At 46.3% G+C, this 15,908-nt stretch overlaps 1 protein-coding gene across 9 annotated transcripts in view; it reads left to right on the top strand.

Moving 5' to 3' along the window:
- The window catches only part of Iqck (IQ motif containing K), a 201,444-nt gene that overhangs the window by 19,505 nt on the left and 166,031 nt on the right, over positions 1-15,908 (top strand). For all 9 annotated transcript variants that reach the window (XM_040755662.1, XM_040755648.1, XM_040755660.1 and 6 more), the window contains exons 3-4: positions 806-935; positions 2,313-2,410. In XM_040755662.1, coding sequence (XP_040611596.1) covers positions 806-935; positions 2,313-2,410 — 228 coding nt within the window. The remainder of the gene's footprint in view (positions 1-805; positions 936-2,312; positions 2,411-15,908) is intronic.

Below are 15,908 nucleotides of genomic sequence, written 5' to 3'. Positions count from 1 at the left end.
TCCGCCTGCCTCTGCCTCCCGAGTGCTGGGATTAAAGGCGTGCGCCACCACCGCCCGGCTTGGTCCTGGTTTTTATACTGTTGAATTTCTTGATCTGTGTATAGAGCTTTAGTTGTGTACAATCTTAAATGGCAGCCTGAGACTATTTTTCTATATAGCCAAGAACCTTCGGGCTATATAGAGCATCAGAACCAGTAGGAGATGATTGGGTAGATGGATAGGTAGGTAGGTAGGTAAATAGATGATAGATAGATAGATAGTTGATTGATGATATAAATAGGTGATAGGAAAATTATCCCTTTTATCCAGAATGTTCCCCAACTTGTCTGTTACAGAAGTTCATTCCCTCATAAGGTTATTAAAAAAAATCAGGCATTGTGGCACACGCCTTTATTCCCAGAACTTGGGAGGCAGAGGCAGGCTGATCTCTGAATTCAAGACCACCCTGGTCTACAAATTGAGTTCTAGGACAGCCAGGGCTACACAGAGAAACCCTGTATTGAAAAAGTCAAAAAACCTGATGATGATGATGATGATGATGATGATGATGATGATGATACAGAGGACTGGTGAGATGGCTTGATGGGTAAAGATGCTTGCTGCTAAGCCTGATAACCTGAATTCAGTTCCTAGACGCAAAGGGTGGAAGGAGAGAACCAACTTCCAGACTGTCCTCTGATCTCCACATATGTGCTGTGGATGTGTGTATGCTCCCATAAATAAGTTGAATTTTGAAATTAAAAATAAGGAAAATCCAATTATTGAAGTTGTTTTGGAGCTCACTGCCCTACCCCACTGCCTGTAGGGCACGCCAATGGAAGAAGTGGTTACTCATGGCTTCAACATGGAGCACTACCTCCCAGGGCACCCGTTTCCAGTGTTGTCTCCTGAGCCTTGTCCTCCCATGAAGGCAGTAACAGTAGAGCCCAAGACCTGTAAGTAAGGAGGAGAGCCTTCATCTTATGTCGTTTTGGGTATAATGTTCCAACTCACAGGGTAGGGTGGGAGTGGTCAGACAAGTCAGTGTCTGCATTGTAGCTCTTGGTTTTGTTTTGTCGTTTGAGACAGGCCTAGAGCTGGCTGGCCAGTGAGCCCCAGGAATCCCCCCAGCACTGAGATCACAAGCCCACACCACACCTAGCTTTGTTCACATTGGTGCTGGGAGTTGAACTCAGGACCTGAGCTAAGCTATCTAGCTTCCCAGCCTCATAGAAGAATGTTGTTGGATCCCTGACATCTTTGAAAAGTTATCACTCAGCAGAAAGAATGTAGCAAGCACTGTGATTCTCTACTAATTACTAAGCTAGAAACAGTAAGGGTAAACAGATGCATATCTTAGAAGAAAGTCTCTTGCCAGACTTCCAGGTCTATCTTGCTGGCCCCATTGAGCCCCAGCTCATGAGGCCCTCCCTATGTTCTTTCTTCTTGTTTGTTTTATGTGTTCTGCTCTGGGCCCTGGTCAGGCACTGGTGCAGTTATTGTGGCTGTCAGGCCCCATCTGTCATACTCCCCTATCCCAGCTTCTCTCTAGCCTCAGTTCCCATCGTACCTCATGCTCACACCCCACTGTTCCTACAGACACTGGCCTCTGTGCTGTGACTGCCTGGGTGCTGTAAGCAGGTGAGAACTTGACCCAGGTAGGACTTGACCACCCTTGATAGATAGAGTCTAGAGGCTCACAGGGCCAAACTTAGTTTCTTAGTAACCCAGTACCACTCAGAAACCTGAAGCAGATGGTGACAAGTAAGATTATACTATTGAGTAGATTGCACTTTTTAAAAAAGATTTATTTATTATGTATACAGTGTTCTGTCTGCGTGTTTGCCTGCATGCCAGAAGAGGACACCAGATCTCGTTATGGAGGGCTATAAACTACCATGTGGTTGCTGGGAATTGAGCTCAGGACCTCTGGAAGAGCAGCCAATACCCTTAATCTCTGAGCCATCTCTCCAGCCTATAGATGGCACTTTTTTGTTTTGTTGTTTTGCAGACAGGGTCTCCCAATCTTGCCTTGAACTTTCTATATAGCCAAGGCTTGTGTGGAACTTTTGATCCTCCTGCCTATACTTCTTGAGTGCTATGACTACAGGTGTACACCACACCCAGTGTCTTGGGTTCCAGAGATTAAAGCCAGGGCTTCCTGCATGCTAGGCAAGCACTTGGCCAACTGAGATGCTATAGCCCCAGCTCAGATGGAATATGTTTCCCTCCCTCCCTTCTTCTCTCCCTCCCTCTTTCTCTGTTAAGCAGTAAATGTCTTTTTCAGATGAACCTAGGTCTCGGAATTTTCAGTGGGAATATGTTTGTTTCAGGTTCCTCCAAAGATTATCTGGAAATGTTCATCTTTCCAGTTCTGCTCCCTGGAATGGCCAACCTGCTTCACCAAGCAAAGAGAGAAAAGTGTTTTGAGGTCAGTGGTTTGGTGGGATGTCATATTTTTAAGTTCTTGCTCATTTGTTTCAGTCTGATGGTAGCCCATGAACTTGGTACCATTGAGTTGCTATGCTCAAAACGACCCCTTTGCAAGGGAACCCTGAGTTTGGGCTACTTGATCCCTGCCTCCCACCTAGCCACAACATCTAGTACTACATAAAGATACATGTACTGCCAACTCTGGCCACCTGGGCCCCTGAGAGGTTATCTGCCACCCAGCCTTCCTGCCTACCATTCTCCTGGTGATCTGGCATCAGTCAGGTCTCTTGGTTCTATTCCCGTTTGTTGTGAATGCTGTTTAACACTTTGTGTCCTACTTGCATTTCTGTGGCTGTGACAAATACCCTGATAAAGTGAAACACAGGGGAGGAAAATATTTATTTTACTTATAATTCTGGAGTCCAATCCATCATAGCTGAGAAGTCACAGTCTAGGAACTTGGAGTCATTTCACACCCACAACAGAGAGAAATCAATGCATGCAGGCCCCCTTGCTTCCTGCTAGCTTTCTCCTTTCTTATACTGTTGAGGAGCCCCTGCTTAGGGAATGGTATTGCCCACAATGGGCTGAGTCTTCCTATATCAATTCATAGTCAAGGCAGCCTTCCACAGACCTGCCCACTGACCAATCTGGTCTAGATGATTCCTCATTAAGCTAATTGAAGTGACTCTAGGCTGTGTCAAGTTGATAGTTAAATCTAACTTGTCTCTGGATTGATCTTGCTCCTCTCCTTTCTCCATTTTTTGCTAACCTTTTGATTGGTTAGTTTAGGTTTGAAATTTTCTTTTTAAACAAGTTTTCATGTACCCCAGGCTATCCTCAAAGTTCTTATCTTGAACTTCAGATCCTCCTTCCTGACTCCTCAGCTGGTACCAAGATACAATGCCACTGCCTCCAGCTTCCATGCAAAGTACTGTGGGAGGGGTGTGGCATGCCCCAAGTGTGTACGCGCGCGCACGCGGACACACACACACACACACACACACACACACACACACACACACACAGACACTACTGTGCTGCAGTTACTTAAGCCCATCCACTGATCCTGCCCCTCAGGGCTCCTATTCTCTGCCTCTCACAGATGATTGGAGGGCTGTTTCCCACATGGTTTTGCAAACTAGACTTTTGGATCTCCCTTCTGGTTTGTGAACTTTCCCTAGGGCGACAAAAACACTCCACTTACCCCAGATAGAGCACCAGTGACCAACCAATATAATGATTTCACCAGAGTCCAACTTGGCCAACCAATGCTTGTTGGGCTTACTTACAGAGTGTAGGTAAGAAGTTACTAACAGGAGCATGGGTGACCCCAAAGCAGTCACATCACTGCCAGGTGCCACCCGGAAATGGATGGCAACCTCCCACATTTGTATAGGTGGTGTCTCCCTTCTAGTTAACCCCCTACACTCAATATATTTAACACCTGCAGCTTGGGAGGGGGAGGTATTGGAAGGAGTATCTAGAATGTCAAGTGAGGATCTGATGACCCTCCTCAGCCCCTTCTGCGAAGAAACAGCGAGCCCGACCTTGAGACTCTCCTGTAGGTAGTTTCAGCTGCTCTCATGCAGACAGTACTGGCCACAATGCTCAGAGGACAGTGGTCCACAGCACTGCAAGAAGGTAAAGAATTACTTTGAACTTCTGATCCTCCTGCCTTTACCTCATGAGAACTAGGTCTACAAAAATCAGACACTACTTATCATGTCAGATTTTAAGCATCGCTGGGAATCAAAGCCAGGGCTTTAAGCATGCTAGGCTCACTCTACAAACTAAGACATACTCTCTACCCTACTGGTAGGAATTGGCATAGCATCCTGTGTTAGTCAAGCTTTCTGTTACTATAATGAAATCCCTGAGATAATCAACTGATGAAGAGAAAATGTTTGTTTTGGGCTCACAATGTTGGCGGTTCCTCATGACCCAGTCACTGTTGCTTTGTCCCAGGCACCACACCATGGTGGCAGCAGAGGGCAGAGTGAAACCACTCACATCACAAGTTAGAGAACAGAGCGAAGGGACTGGAGCTTTTGATGACACACCCCAGTGACCTGGACTTTGTACTAGATCTAGCTCTCTCAAGAGCCCCACCATGGGGACTACCTTGAACACTTGGGCTACCATGCCATGTGACAATGGCAAATCCCCATGATGAAGCCAAGAGCCCCTGTCTTTGAAGGCCCTCTGTAGCCCTCCTTCCTTCCCTTCTTCCTTTTCTGGCTCCTCTTCCTGGGTACCTCCAGCTAAACAGATGCCCCTGTACCAGCCTCGCCACTTGAGGGCCTTTGTGCATTTGCTCCTCCTTGTTTTAGAAATCGCTCCATGTGCTCCTCTCCTCTGAGTAGTTGTTTTCCAGATCAGCTGCAGGATACCTCTCCAGCTCCCTAGAGGCCCAAAGGAGAGGCAACTGATCCCAGCTCTCAGATTTCAGAGCTCTCATCTGTTCCTCATTTATGGTAAATTCAGACAGCCTCAATTAAGACATTCTTAACCCACATATATTTAATTTTATACATGCCTACCTTCCCAACTATTTTCAGTGTTCTGAGGACAGAGTCCCTATCTTAGTACAAAAGTACTTCTCAATTCTTGGTAATGCTCTACCGAGCCCCTGGCACATGGTAAACACGGGGTTGGTTCTCAGTGAGTACGCACTGTTGGACATCAAAGATTCTCAGTTGTTACTCTGTCCTTGACCAGCACCCGGCTTGCTTTTGGAAGGCCTTTCTGTTGGACTTATTCCCTAGAGAGAAGTTCTGGACAGGTGAGGGAGCAAGACATCTGTTCCTGAGTTTTAGTCAGTAGCAGGAGAAAGCTCAAGGGCCAGCAAATGGCACAGCCTGATTCCCTAACAGTAATCAGCAGTCAGTAAATCAGGCCTTGGTGAGGAGCAAGACTCTGGAGTCAAAGTTATGTAATTTTGAAGTCTGTCTTTGGCAGGTGCTGTGCCATGCACTCGCTGTCTCAGCTTCTTTGGGCAAGTTGAAGACTGGCCTTGGCAACTTGGGATGATGACATCTCAAAAATGAAATTTAGAAAGGGACCGAGGATGTAGATCAGCAATGCAGTTCTTCTCTAGCATATACAAGGCCCTGGTTCTAACCCCCAGCACCAAAGGGGGGAAAAGCATGATGTTTGCATGGGACTGATGATCTCATAGACCTTTCATTAACCTCCATAAAGCTCTCATCTTGCAAGTCATCTTCTCAGTCACTGCAGTTTCCATGCACGTGAAAGGAGGACAGTCACAGTGCTGCTGCCAAGTGCTGTTTCTTACCAAGAAGAAACAAGTTCCGTCAGGTTAACTCTGTATCAACTTAGTGTCTCTGTACAGCAAGTCCCCATGTGACCTCCCTCTTGTTTCTGGTTCCTGATGTGACTCAGCACTAGGCCAAGGAGGGATGGGATGGGGGAACCAACTCTACAAAGATTTCATGATCAGGGTTATTGTATTGATAACTTCATTGGAAAAGAGAAAGAGGGTCTGGTTCATACCTGCCAAGCAATATCTCATTGATCTCTAGAAGGTTCTCTATCTCCATTAAGCACCTGCTAGATCCTGAGCAGTTCTGCTCTGGTGCTCAGCTTGCATGGCCCAGCACTGGGCCTCTTTGTCTTCCCTGACAGTGCAGGTCAGTTGCTGTCTGTGGTCCTGGGGCAGAGAGGAGGACAGGAGTGTCATCTCCTCTACATGTATAAGGCATGACTGGTCTTCACGCTGCTCTGTGGGAAATGACTAGTACTGATGCGCTTCAATACTTTCCCCTATCTGGCTGCTCCACGCCCAGCCAGACCACACAGTGAACAGTGTTTTCATTAACATGTGGCTTTGCTGGGGTAGTCTGTAAACCAAAAAAGGTCAGAGAGACGATTGGCAGCAATTCCAGTGTCACAGTAGAGGAGACTCTCCTCTCTCTGTTTGGCCTACCATTGAAGTAGCCATTGGAAATAGAGGGGCCGGGGAAGTAGCTCAGCCAATAAAACACTTGCTGTGTGAGCACGAGGACCTGAGTTCGAACCCCCAGCATCTAATGTAAAAATACAGTGTGGTGGCATTTACTCATAATTTCTCTGGGGAGGCAGAGACAGGGTGATCCCTGGAATGGTCTAGCCAGCCTAGCCAAATAGTAAACCTCAAGTTCCAGCAAGAGACCCTGTCTCAAAAAAAACAAGGTGGAAGGCCCCTGAGTAGGAATGACACCTGAAGCTCTCCTCTGGCCTCCATACACACGCAGACATGCACACAAGTGCCTCAGACACAGGTAAAATTTAAATGGGGGCGGGAAAAATATTGAGGAATGTGAGAGGAGCTGTCGTCACCGGCATTTGTTGTTTGCAGCCCATCAGCACTGACTAAGTGCCTGCCGTTTATCAGCCTATTCCATCCCGAGAAGAACTTTCTAGACTAGACCCCTTTTTTTCCACCCCCAACCCTCTTGGAGGAAGGTCTGAAAACTCAGGGAAATTCATTTTTTTACCTGGGATCACCCAGTAGTGAGTGACAGAGGACACATTAGGCGATCCAATCTGGGCTCTTGTTCCTCCTGGTAGAGAGAATTGAAGGCCACACCCAGCACAAACTCTGGAAATGCTGCCACTTTTCCCTCATTGCTGTTTGCTGGGAAACAGATGGCTGCCTGCCTTAGGTTATGAAGGCTAAGCTGCTTCAAATTCTCACCTCCTGCTAACAGGCTCAATGGCTTCCACTCACTATTTGTGTTCTCTTTTAGGATCTACCCTCCCCTCTCTGTGTGGTGTTAAAAGATGCCAGGTGCGGCTGGGTGGAGTGGGAATGAGGCTGGAGTGACTGGAGAGGAGATCCCTCTCTGGGCCCAGCACTGTTCCTGGGACTCTTCCTGTCACTTTAGTTCTTGTCACTGAATGAAAAACCAGAGGACCTCTCAGTCACTTTTCAGCAATTTTGCCTTCCTCTTTGTGTGTGTGTGTGTGTGTGTGTGTGTGTTTGCACATGTTGGCGGGCACACTCATCTACTTCAGGTATCCCTCTTTATTGCCCCCCACCTGATTTTCTGAGACAGTTTCTCTCAGTGAATTGTTCTTACCTTCTGAGCTAGACTGGTTGGCCACTTAGCCTCCGGTGAGGAGGGTTACACACATGCACCACCGAGTTCAGCTTTCACGTGGGTTCTGGGATCTGAACTCAGGTCCTTGTGCTTATGCAGCAAGTGTTTTGCCCACTGAGCCATCTCCCTGGTACTACCCCTTTTCTTTGTTGCTTCTGGACAGAGTAGATTCAGTGTGCTGCAGCCATTTATTAAATTGAATGCAGGATGGGACATGATGAAACCATGAAATGACCACAGTGGAGTCTTTGCAAACTCATACAGAATGTCTGAGTGGATAAGCATCCAAAGCCTAGCATATACCACACACAGAGGCACAGACTGATGCACACACAGGAGGTTATCTGCACGCCAGTGAACTCAAGTGATCATGGGGCCCAGGTACTGTGGACTCAGAATATCTGTCCTCCTAGGGCCTGGCCCTGTCCTGAAAGCCACAAACGCTAGTAAACCTGTGGTGGGTGAAGAGTGATGGAGAGGTTCTTCTTACCTCCCTCCTGTGGCTCTGATATTTCTTACAAGATTGACTGGAGGGGAGCAGCGGGAGTGGAACGAGTGCTGGATTCCTTTTGGGACCTAGGGCAGCCGTGTTCACCACAGTGTGTTCTTTTGTTCACTCCGCCCTTCTTCTAATTTACACCCTTTAGAGGGTATGAAATCATCTAACAGGGCCATAATTAAGATTTCACATTGAAGGTTGCATATCTAATGTTTCATAAATAATCTTGAAACAAAGGGACAAAAAAAACCCCAAAAAACAAAAAAACAAAAACCAGTTTCCAGCCCCAGGCAGTGATGAACTTCTTTCAAAGAATCCAAGGTATTTCTGTGTGTGTTAGAGAGTAATGAGGCAGGCTTGTGCCAGCTTGTATTTCATCTTTGACATCCAGCAGATGAGCTGTGACTGAGTAAAGGGAAACACTCTAAACATCAGATGTCAGTACCAGCATCCCACACTAGGAGGCTGGGGGGAGGGGAGATGCAGTGGAGGGAAGGGGGAACAGAATAATGACACTGAGGGTTTTAAGTCAGCCTGGGCTACACAACTATCTCAAGACAGAAACAAAAGAAAGCAGCTGGTCATTCCATGTTGCACAGGATTGGATACATCAGTAATGTGTATGTGTCATAGTGACAGATCAGGGAGAATGTGGGTTCTTAAGAGTTTGCATCTGAGCCGGGCGGTGGTGGCGCACGCCTTTAATCCCAGCACTCGGGAGGCAGAGGCAGGCGGATCTCTGTGAGTTCGAGGCCAGGCTGTACCGACAGCCTCCAAAACAATACAGAGAAACCCTGTCTCGTAAATACCAAAAAAAAAAAAAAAAAAAAAAAAAAGAGTTTGCATCTGTAAGAACTGATCAGTGCTCTTGGGCATATACCCAAAGTATTCTCAGTCACACCACAAGGACACTTGTTCATCAGTGTTCATATTAGAATTATTCATAATAGCCAAAACCTGGAAACAACCTAGATGCTCCTCAACTGAAGAATGGAAAGGAAAATGTGGTACATTTACACAGTGGAGTACTACACAGCTGTAAAAAATGGTGACCTCGCTGGGCGTTGGTGGCACACGCCTTTAATCCCAGCACTTGGGAGGCAGAGGCAGGCGGATCTCTGTGAGTTCGAGGCCAGCCTGGTCTACAGAGTGAGTTCCAGGATAGGCTCCAAGACAATACAGGGAAACCCTGTCTCAAAAAACCAAAAAAAAAAAAAATGGTGGCCTCATGAAATTTTCAGGTAAATGGATGTAACTGTAGAAAACCATCGTGAGTGAGGTTAACACAGACTCAGAAAGAGTGGATAGTAGATGTAAAACAAAGAATAACCAGGCTACAGTCCATAGCCCCAGAGAAGCTAGGTAACAAGGAGGACCCTAACAGGGACACATGAATCACCCTGGGAAGGGAAATTAGATGAGATCTACTGGGTAAACCGGGAACAGGGGTGGTGGTAAGGGAGAGGGGAGGGGATAAGAAGATGAGGGAACTGGATGGTCAAGGGGGGAAGAGCAATGAAAGAGCCACTATGAGCTTAGGGAGAAACCTGGTGCTGGGTAACTCCCAAGTATCTACAAGGATGACCCCAGCTAAGACTCCTAGCAATAGTGGAGACGATACCTGAACTTGCCTACCCCTGTAATCAGATTGGTGACTACCCCAACTATCATCATAGAGCCTTCACCAAGTAATTGATGGAGCCAGATGCAGAGATCAACAAGCAAGAACCAGGCTGAGCTCTGGGAATCCAGTCGAAGAGAGGGAAGAGGGAACATATGAGCAAGGGAGGTCAAGACCATGATGGAGAAATCTACAGAGACAGCTGAACCAAGCTCATGGAAACTCATGAACTCTAGACCTACAACTGTGGAGACTCCAGGGGACCAAACTAGGCCCTCCATATGTGGGAGACAGTTGTGAAGTTTGGACTAGCTGAGGGGCCCCTGGCAGGAGGACCTGATACAAACCTGGTACATGAGCTAGCTTGTTGGAGCCCATTACCTATGGTGGGATGCCATGCTCAGCCTTAATGCATGGGAGAAGGGCCTGGCCCTGCTCCAACCTATTGTGCTCCTGTGGGGAGCAGTGGACTGCAGGTGAACTGGGAGGGAGGTGAGGGGGCAGGAGGAGGGGTGGGCAGGAGAACTCTGGAATGTAAAATGAAATAAATAAAATGAATTGATCAGTGTCAAAGGCAAGCTCAGGATCCCACTTGACCATGTATTTGCAGTATGGCCTTAAATAATCTGAGTTTGGGGGATGGAGAGGTGGCGCAGCAGTTAAAGAGCTCTTGCTGTTCTTATTGTGGACCTGAGTTCAGTTCCCAGCACCCATGTCATGTAGCTCACAACTTCCTGTAACTGCAGCTCCAGGTGATCTAATGCCCTCTTCAGGCCTCTTTGGGTACCTGCACGCATGTGACATAGACAGACAGACATACATACACATAAATAAAAATAAGTCTTTAAGAATGAACTTTAATTTCCTCAACTACTACAGATAACAGCATCTCTTGTTGCTGGGAGGAAATATGCAAATATTTAATAATATTTATTTAGTAATTCTCATGGGTACCAAAGAATGTTAGCTTCTTATTCTTCTCCCAGGATGCTCAGGTCTTTGAATGCTACACATATCCAAGGCAGGTTAGATGTTCACTTTTTTCCTTTCCTGACTTAGGACTTCTTAGTTAAATATGACGCTCTCTATTTCTCCCTGCCCTGGTTGTGTGACCTTTGGTTGGACTATTTTTGAAGGTTTAAAAATGCAATTATTTCTGCCTCCACATTTGTCACCTCTGAGTGGAACGCCTGCTGTTCTGCTTTGCCCTTTTCCCACCCAGCTGTTCCTCTCGTCCTGTCACTGGGCGTAGATACTTCAGCTGAGCAGTGAGCAGCTACCAAACAAAGCTCACACAACTGGGGCTTTTCTATCTGTCACCAGCCACCAAACTCGCATCCAAATGGCTCTTAAACAGTAGAGTCGTTCATGGCTTACTGGAACCCTTGACATTTTATCTTGATATGGCTCAAGAATAATTGCTGGCTTCTAGTTTGCTCTTAAGATGCTGGCTTATGGTGATTTATGCTTGATTTTCTTATTTTCTGTTTTGTTTCATCATGTGGCTTCAGAGTAGCAAAATGTTTATTGGGTGGTTGGGTGGCTGGGTGGCTGGATGAGTGGGTCAGTGGATGAATATTGTTCTTTCAAAGTCAGGGCCTGTTTTGAAGATTGCAGTTAAGTGACAGAGGGATGTTATGGAGGCTGGTAATCTTTTGTTAATCTCTTGCAACTATTACACATAGAGAGATAATTTCTTCTTTTTAAAAATCTTTGCATGTGTTTATGTGTGTAATGAATCTGTGTGTTTGTGTTTGTGAGCACAGGCACAGGAGCACCAAAGCACATACCAAGACATATGTCAGCAGACAACCTTAAATGCCAGTCTTCACTTTCTACCTTTTTGAACAAGGACTCTTGTCTGCCACTGTATAAGCCAAGATATCTGGCTGGCAAGCTTCTGGGGATTCTCCTGTTACTATCTCTCATCTAGAGATACAGACACAGTTCCTTCTGCCCCCAGCCTTACAGGGGTTTTAGAGATCCCAACTTGGGTCTTCATGCTTGTGTACCAAGTGGCTTAGGAACTGACTGACACTTTTTAAGGCCCTGTAAGTGGTAATTTCTGAACAGGAACTGCAAGTGCTGGATTTACTGGTGTTTTGATGGAGGTAAATAATGGAGATTGTTAGGGTTTGGGGCTTAAATTCTACCCTGTGGCATTACTGAGAAGTGGTGGAAACTTTTGTGGCAGAGTAGGGGAGGTTGTGGTGTGTGTATGTGTGTGTGTGTGTGTGTGTGTGTGTGTGTGTGTGTGTGTGTGTGATACAAATGGAAGGAAGCTAGGTCATTGGTGTGACCTTCCTTTTTCTTTGCTCCCAACTGTTATGAGGCAAGCAACCCTTTTGTGCCAGCTTCTTCCACACTCTGCCACAGTGCATGGGCCCAAACCCTTAAGCTAATGATACAGTAAGTCTTTCCTTCTTCAAGTTGGTTATCAAGCATTGTGTTGGTACAGCCACAGGTTTGTAACATTATTTGCAAAAGTATCTTGTTCTCAGCCAGCAGGGGTGAGGGGCTTCAGGATTTCTTTCCCTTCCTATGTCACTGTCTTCTTCCTCATCATCCTTCTTTGTAAAACAGTCTTACCCGGATGTTCTGGAACTCAGGATGTAGACCGCAATAGTTATGAACTCAGAGATCTGTCTGCCTCTGACTCCCAAGTGCTGATATTAAAGGGTTGTGCCATTATATCCAGCATTTTCCTCTCTTGATTCTGCTTCAGGGAGGGCCTGCTTCCTGATTGATTGATTTAGTAAGCCCCCTCCTCTGACACACACACACACACACCTTTTATTTTTTTTCAAGACATGACCTCTTGTTGCTTTGGTTGGCCTCTAACTTAATATGTAGCTGAGGATGGTCTTGGACTACTACACTCTCGCCTCCACCCTCCAAGGCCATCTGATGGTGCCTCCGGTCTGTCTTATATGCTGTCCTAGCATGGGGTCTCTTTTTATGAGGCTGTTAATCCCATAACTAAAGTTTCTAGGACCAAAAGCCTGGGCTCTCACAGCCCCCACCCACAAAACTAGGCTCAGCAACCTGTGCCAACTAAATAAACAGTGATTGTAGAGCAGAGACAGGAGATATATTCAATATGGCCACACTGGCAAGAGAAGCAGTTAAGAGAGGTGCAGGGACCCAAGTCTGTCTTTGGGATACTGACTTGAGCTTTTAAGCTTAGGTAGAGAAAGAACTGGGGCAGAAGACAAGGGGCATCTCAATTAAGTAGGCCTGGTCAAGGTGGGCTCTTGTTGATCTTAGCTCCATTTCAGTTCTACGTAGGGATCCATCTTACCCTCAGGCCTCCATAATTTCTGCTCCTTAGTGTGGCCTCACCATCATGGATAATTACTGTATGAGGAAAGGACTCAAGTACTCAGTGACCGAAGTTAAAATTAGGGGCAGTGATTTGTCTCTGTGCCTTCAGCCGAAGTAAAGGAGACAGACACAGAATGAAGGCAGAGATGTTAGGCTACATCCAACGTTCAGTTACCTTGTGGACCAAGTGAGGAGGCCATGCTATTTAGGAAAAGCAGCTTCTAAACACCTGTTTCTTTTCCCCTCACAGGCTCTACTCGTGTGACCTAATCACTTTCCTAAGGCCTTCCCCTCTTGATGCCACCCCCCTGGGGGCTAGGATTTCAACAGCTGACTTTGGTGGGAACAGAGACACTTAGAGCTCAGTGTGTAATTACCTTTTGTGCAAGAACACTCAGCAAATCTCAAACATGAGTACCGCCTTTATTCAGGGTCAGCCTTCCTCAGTGTTTGTGTGTGAGATTCTGTTGGTTCTGGAGAATAGCCTGGAGGTGTAGCTGGTGTTCTTAGCAGTTGGAAGTGTGGAAACTGCACTCTGGAAAAAAGGAATATCTTATTTGCATTTACAAGGTCAGAGCCAGTCCTTGGCTGAGCCAAGATGCCAGTCAGTTCCGCTGCTGCTGAACTTCAGCAACTCATTGCAGGAGATGACTTCCTAAGCAGATAATGGAGAAATGGTCTTTCCTCATTTAGAAAGATGAGAATCTCCCCACAAGCCGAAAACAGTCATGACAATCAAATGGATCCCAACAGCCAAGCCCAAATTCATAATTGGGGGCTTATCACCTAAGTGAATAATAACCCAAAGTAGGGGCTGTTTTGTAATGATCTGCCAACTGCCATCCCAGTCAGTGTCAGGAAGCCAGCTTACCCACAAGTGATAGTTTTTGATATTAAAGTCACTGTGAGTGCTTCCTTGTGCCAAGGGCTGATTATGTTAGTTACTTGTCTGTTGTTGTGATAAAATACCATGGCCAAGGCAGCTTATAGAAGAAAGAGTTTATTTTGGGCTTATAGTTTCAGAGGGTTAGAGTCCATAATGGTGGGGTCAGCAGGAAGCAGACATGGTGGCTGGAGCTGGAAGCGGAGAGCTCACATCTCAAACCACAAGCAGGAAACAGAAAAAGCCAACTCAACCTGGCACCAAGTCTTTAAGCTTTTGAAACCAGCCCTCAGTGACACACTGCCTCAAGTAAGGCCACACCCACTAAACCTCCTCAAACTGGGGACCAAGCATTCCAATACTGGAGATAAGGGGAACATAGCATTCAGACCACCGCACTGCTTTATATTGCTATCTTGTTTTGGTGTTAGTGGTGCTTTGAGACTGGAACTGGGTGTGTAGCCAAGGATGACCTTGAGCTTCTGATCTTCCTGTCTCCACCTCGATAGTTCTGGGATTACCACTATGTACCACTGTGCTCAGTGTTGTGTGGTGCAGGGGATTGAGTTCAGGGCTTCCTGTGCAGGAGGCAAACGGGCTGCCAATGAGCCCCAGTCTTGCACTATTGTCAGTGTAGCTCCAAGACTGCATGGTTTTGTGACTGAAGGAGGTCCAGAGAGATGCACAATTTGTGATACTTCTAAGAGGAAGAGCCAGAGTCTAAACCTGGGATTCTGGTTCTGGAGCCAACATTCAAGGTAACAAGGCCATTGGTACAAGAAATACATCCCCTTATGCAATGCAAAGAAGTGAGCCATGTAGCAGAGGGAGATGTTTAACTTAATTTGAACATTGTGCACTGCATATGAACAAATAGATACCAAAGCACCATAAGATAACCTATAAATACATGTATCATTTCTATATACCAAATTTAATTTTTTTAATGGTTTTAATTTTTCAAAGAAGAAACAGTTCCCATGACGACTCTTCGAACTGCTGTCAGATCAGTTTGTGAGCTGTGCAAGAAAAACCTTATTCTAACTCTATAGTCGTGTTCCTTTTCTTGTTTCCGTCTTAACAAAGGAGCATTGATCACTTCATTCCCCAGACTTGGCTGGGAGTTGTCTTTGTTTCTAAAAATCAAAGTCCAGCTTTGAGAACAAGGCTTTAAAGACAAAGTCCACGGCCCTGTCCCAAGGGTGACCCCAGGGTTCTCTTACAAATGAAGGACAGTGGCTTCGTGGTATGACTCTCCCATCTGGCTTGGAGCTTTGTCTGCAGGGGCATCGCTTTCTGCCAGATGGCTGAGGTGGCAGTCTTGACCGACTGCCAGGTGGGGGAAATCATCACTGCTCCACAAGTTGTGTTTCAGTTGTTAAACACAAACAGCATCAGTTAACTTTCGACCACAAAAATAGCCTCCATTAGTGACTTAAAATTATGGCTGTTTATTTAACCCATCATTTATTCTATGAATCGGGAGCAATGGGGCTGGACTTGCCTGGGAGGTCTGTCCAGTCTTGGCTACGTTCATTTGTTCATTTGTGTGTCTGTTCAGCTAACACACACACACACACACACACACACACACACACACACACACACACACACACACACACATGCTTAGAAAGAAAATGCTCAGGAGCTGAAGAGATGGCTCAGTGATTAAGAACTTTGGCAGCAGTTCCAGAGGGCATGGGTTCTGTTCCCAGCACTCACTTGATGGCTCATAACTGGTAGGTCCTATTTGTTCGAAACCTGGGACAAATGGTCAACTGCGGTGCCTATTAGCATACCAAAATGCATGCAGACCTTCAGACTCACTCAGTACCTATGCCAACTCTTCTCACCATTCCTCCTGTGTAAACCTCTCCAGCCCAGGGGCTTTGCTTCCCTCCCCCCAGCTTCTCATTTCCTATATAACCCTGACATTTTAGCCATGTGTTTCTTGGCTCCTCTCTCAGTCCACTTGCTCTCTCTTCTCTCTCTCTCTCACTCCTCTTTCTCCTCCTCTCTTCTCATGGCCTGGTTCAGTCTGGACTCTTCAGATGCTCTGACTGT

Source organism: Mesocricetus auratus, unplaced genomic scaffold (assembly GCF_017639785.1).
Source record: "Mesocricetus auratus isolate SY011 unplaced genomic scaffold, BCM_Maur_2.0 Super-Scaffold_4256, whole genome shotgun sequence".
Classification (NCBI taxonomy): Eukaryota; Metazoa; Chordata; class Mammalia; order Rodentia; family Cricetidae; genus Mesocricetus; species Mesocricetus auratus.
This window is presented reverse-complemented; position numbering and strand designations above follow the sequence as displayed.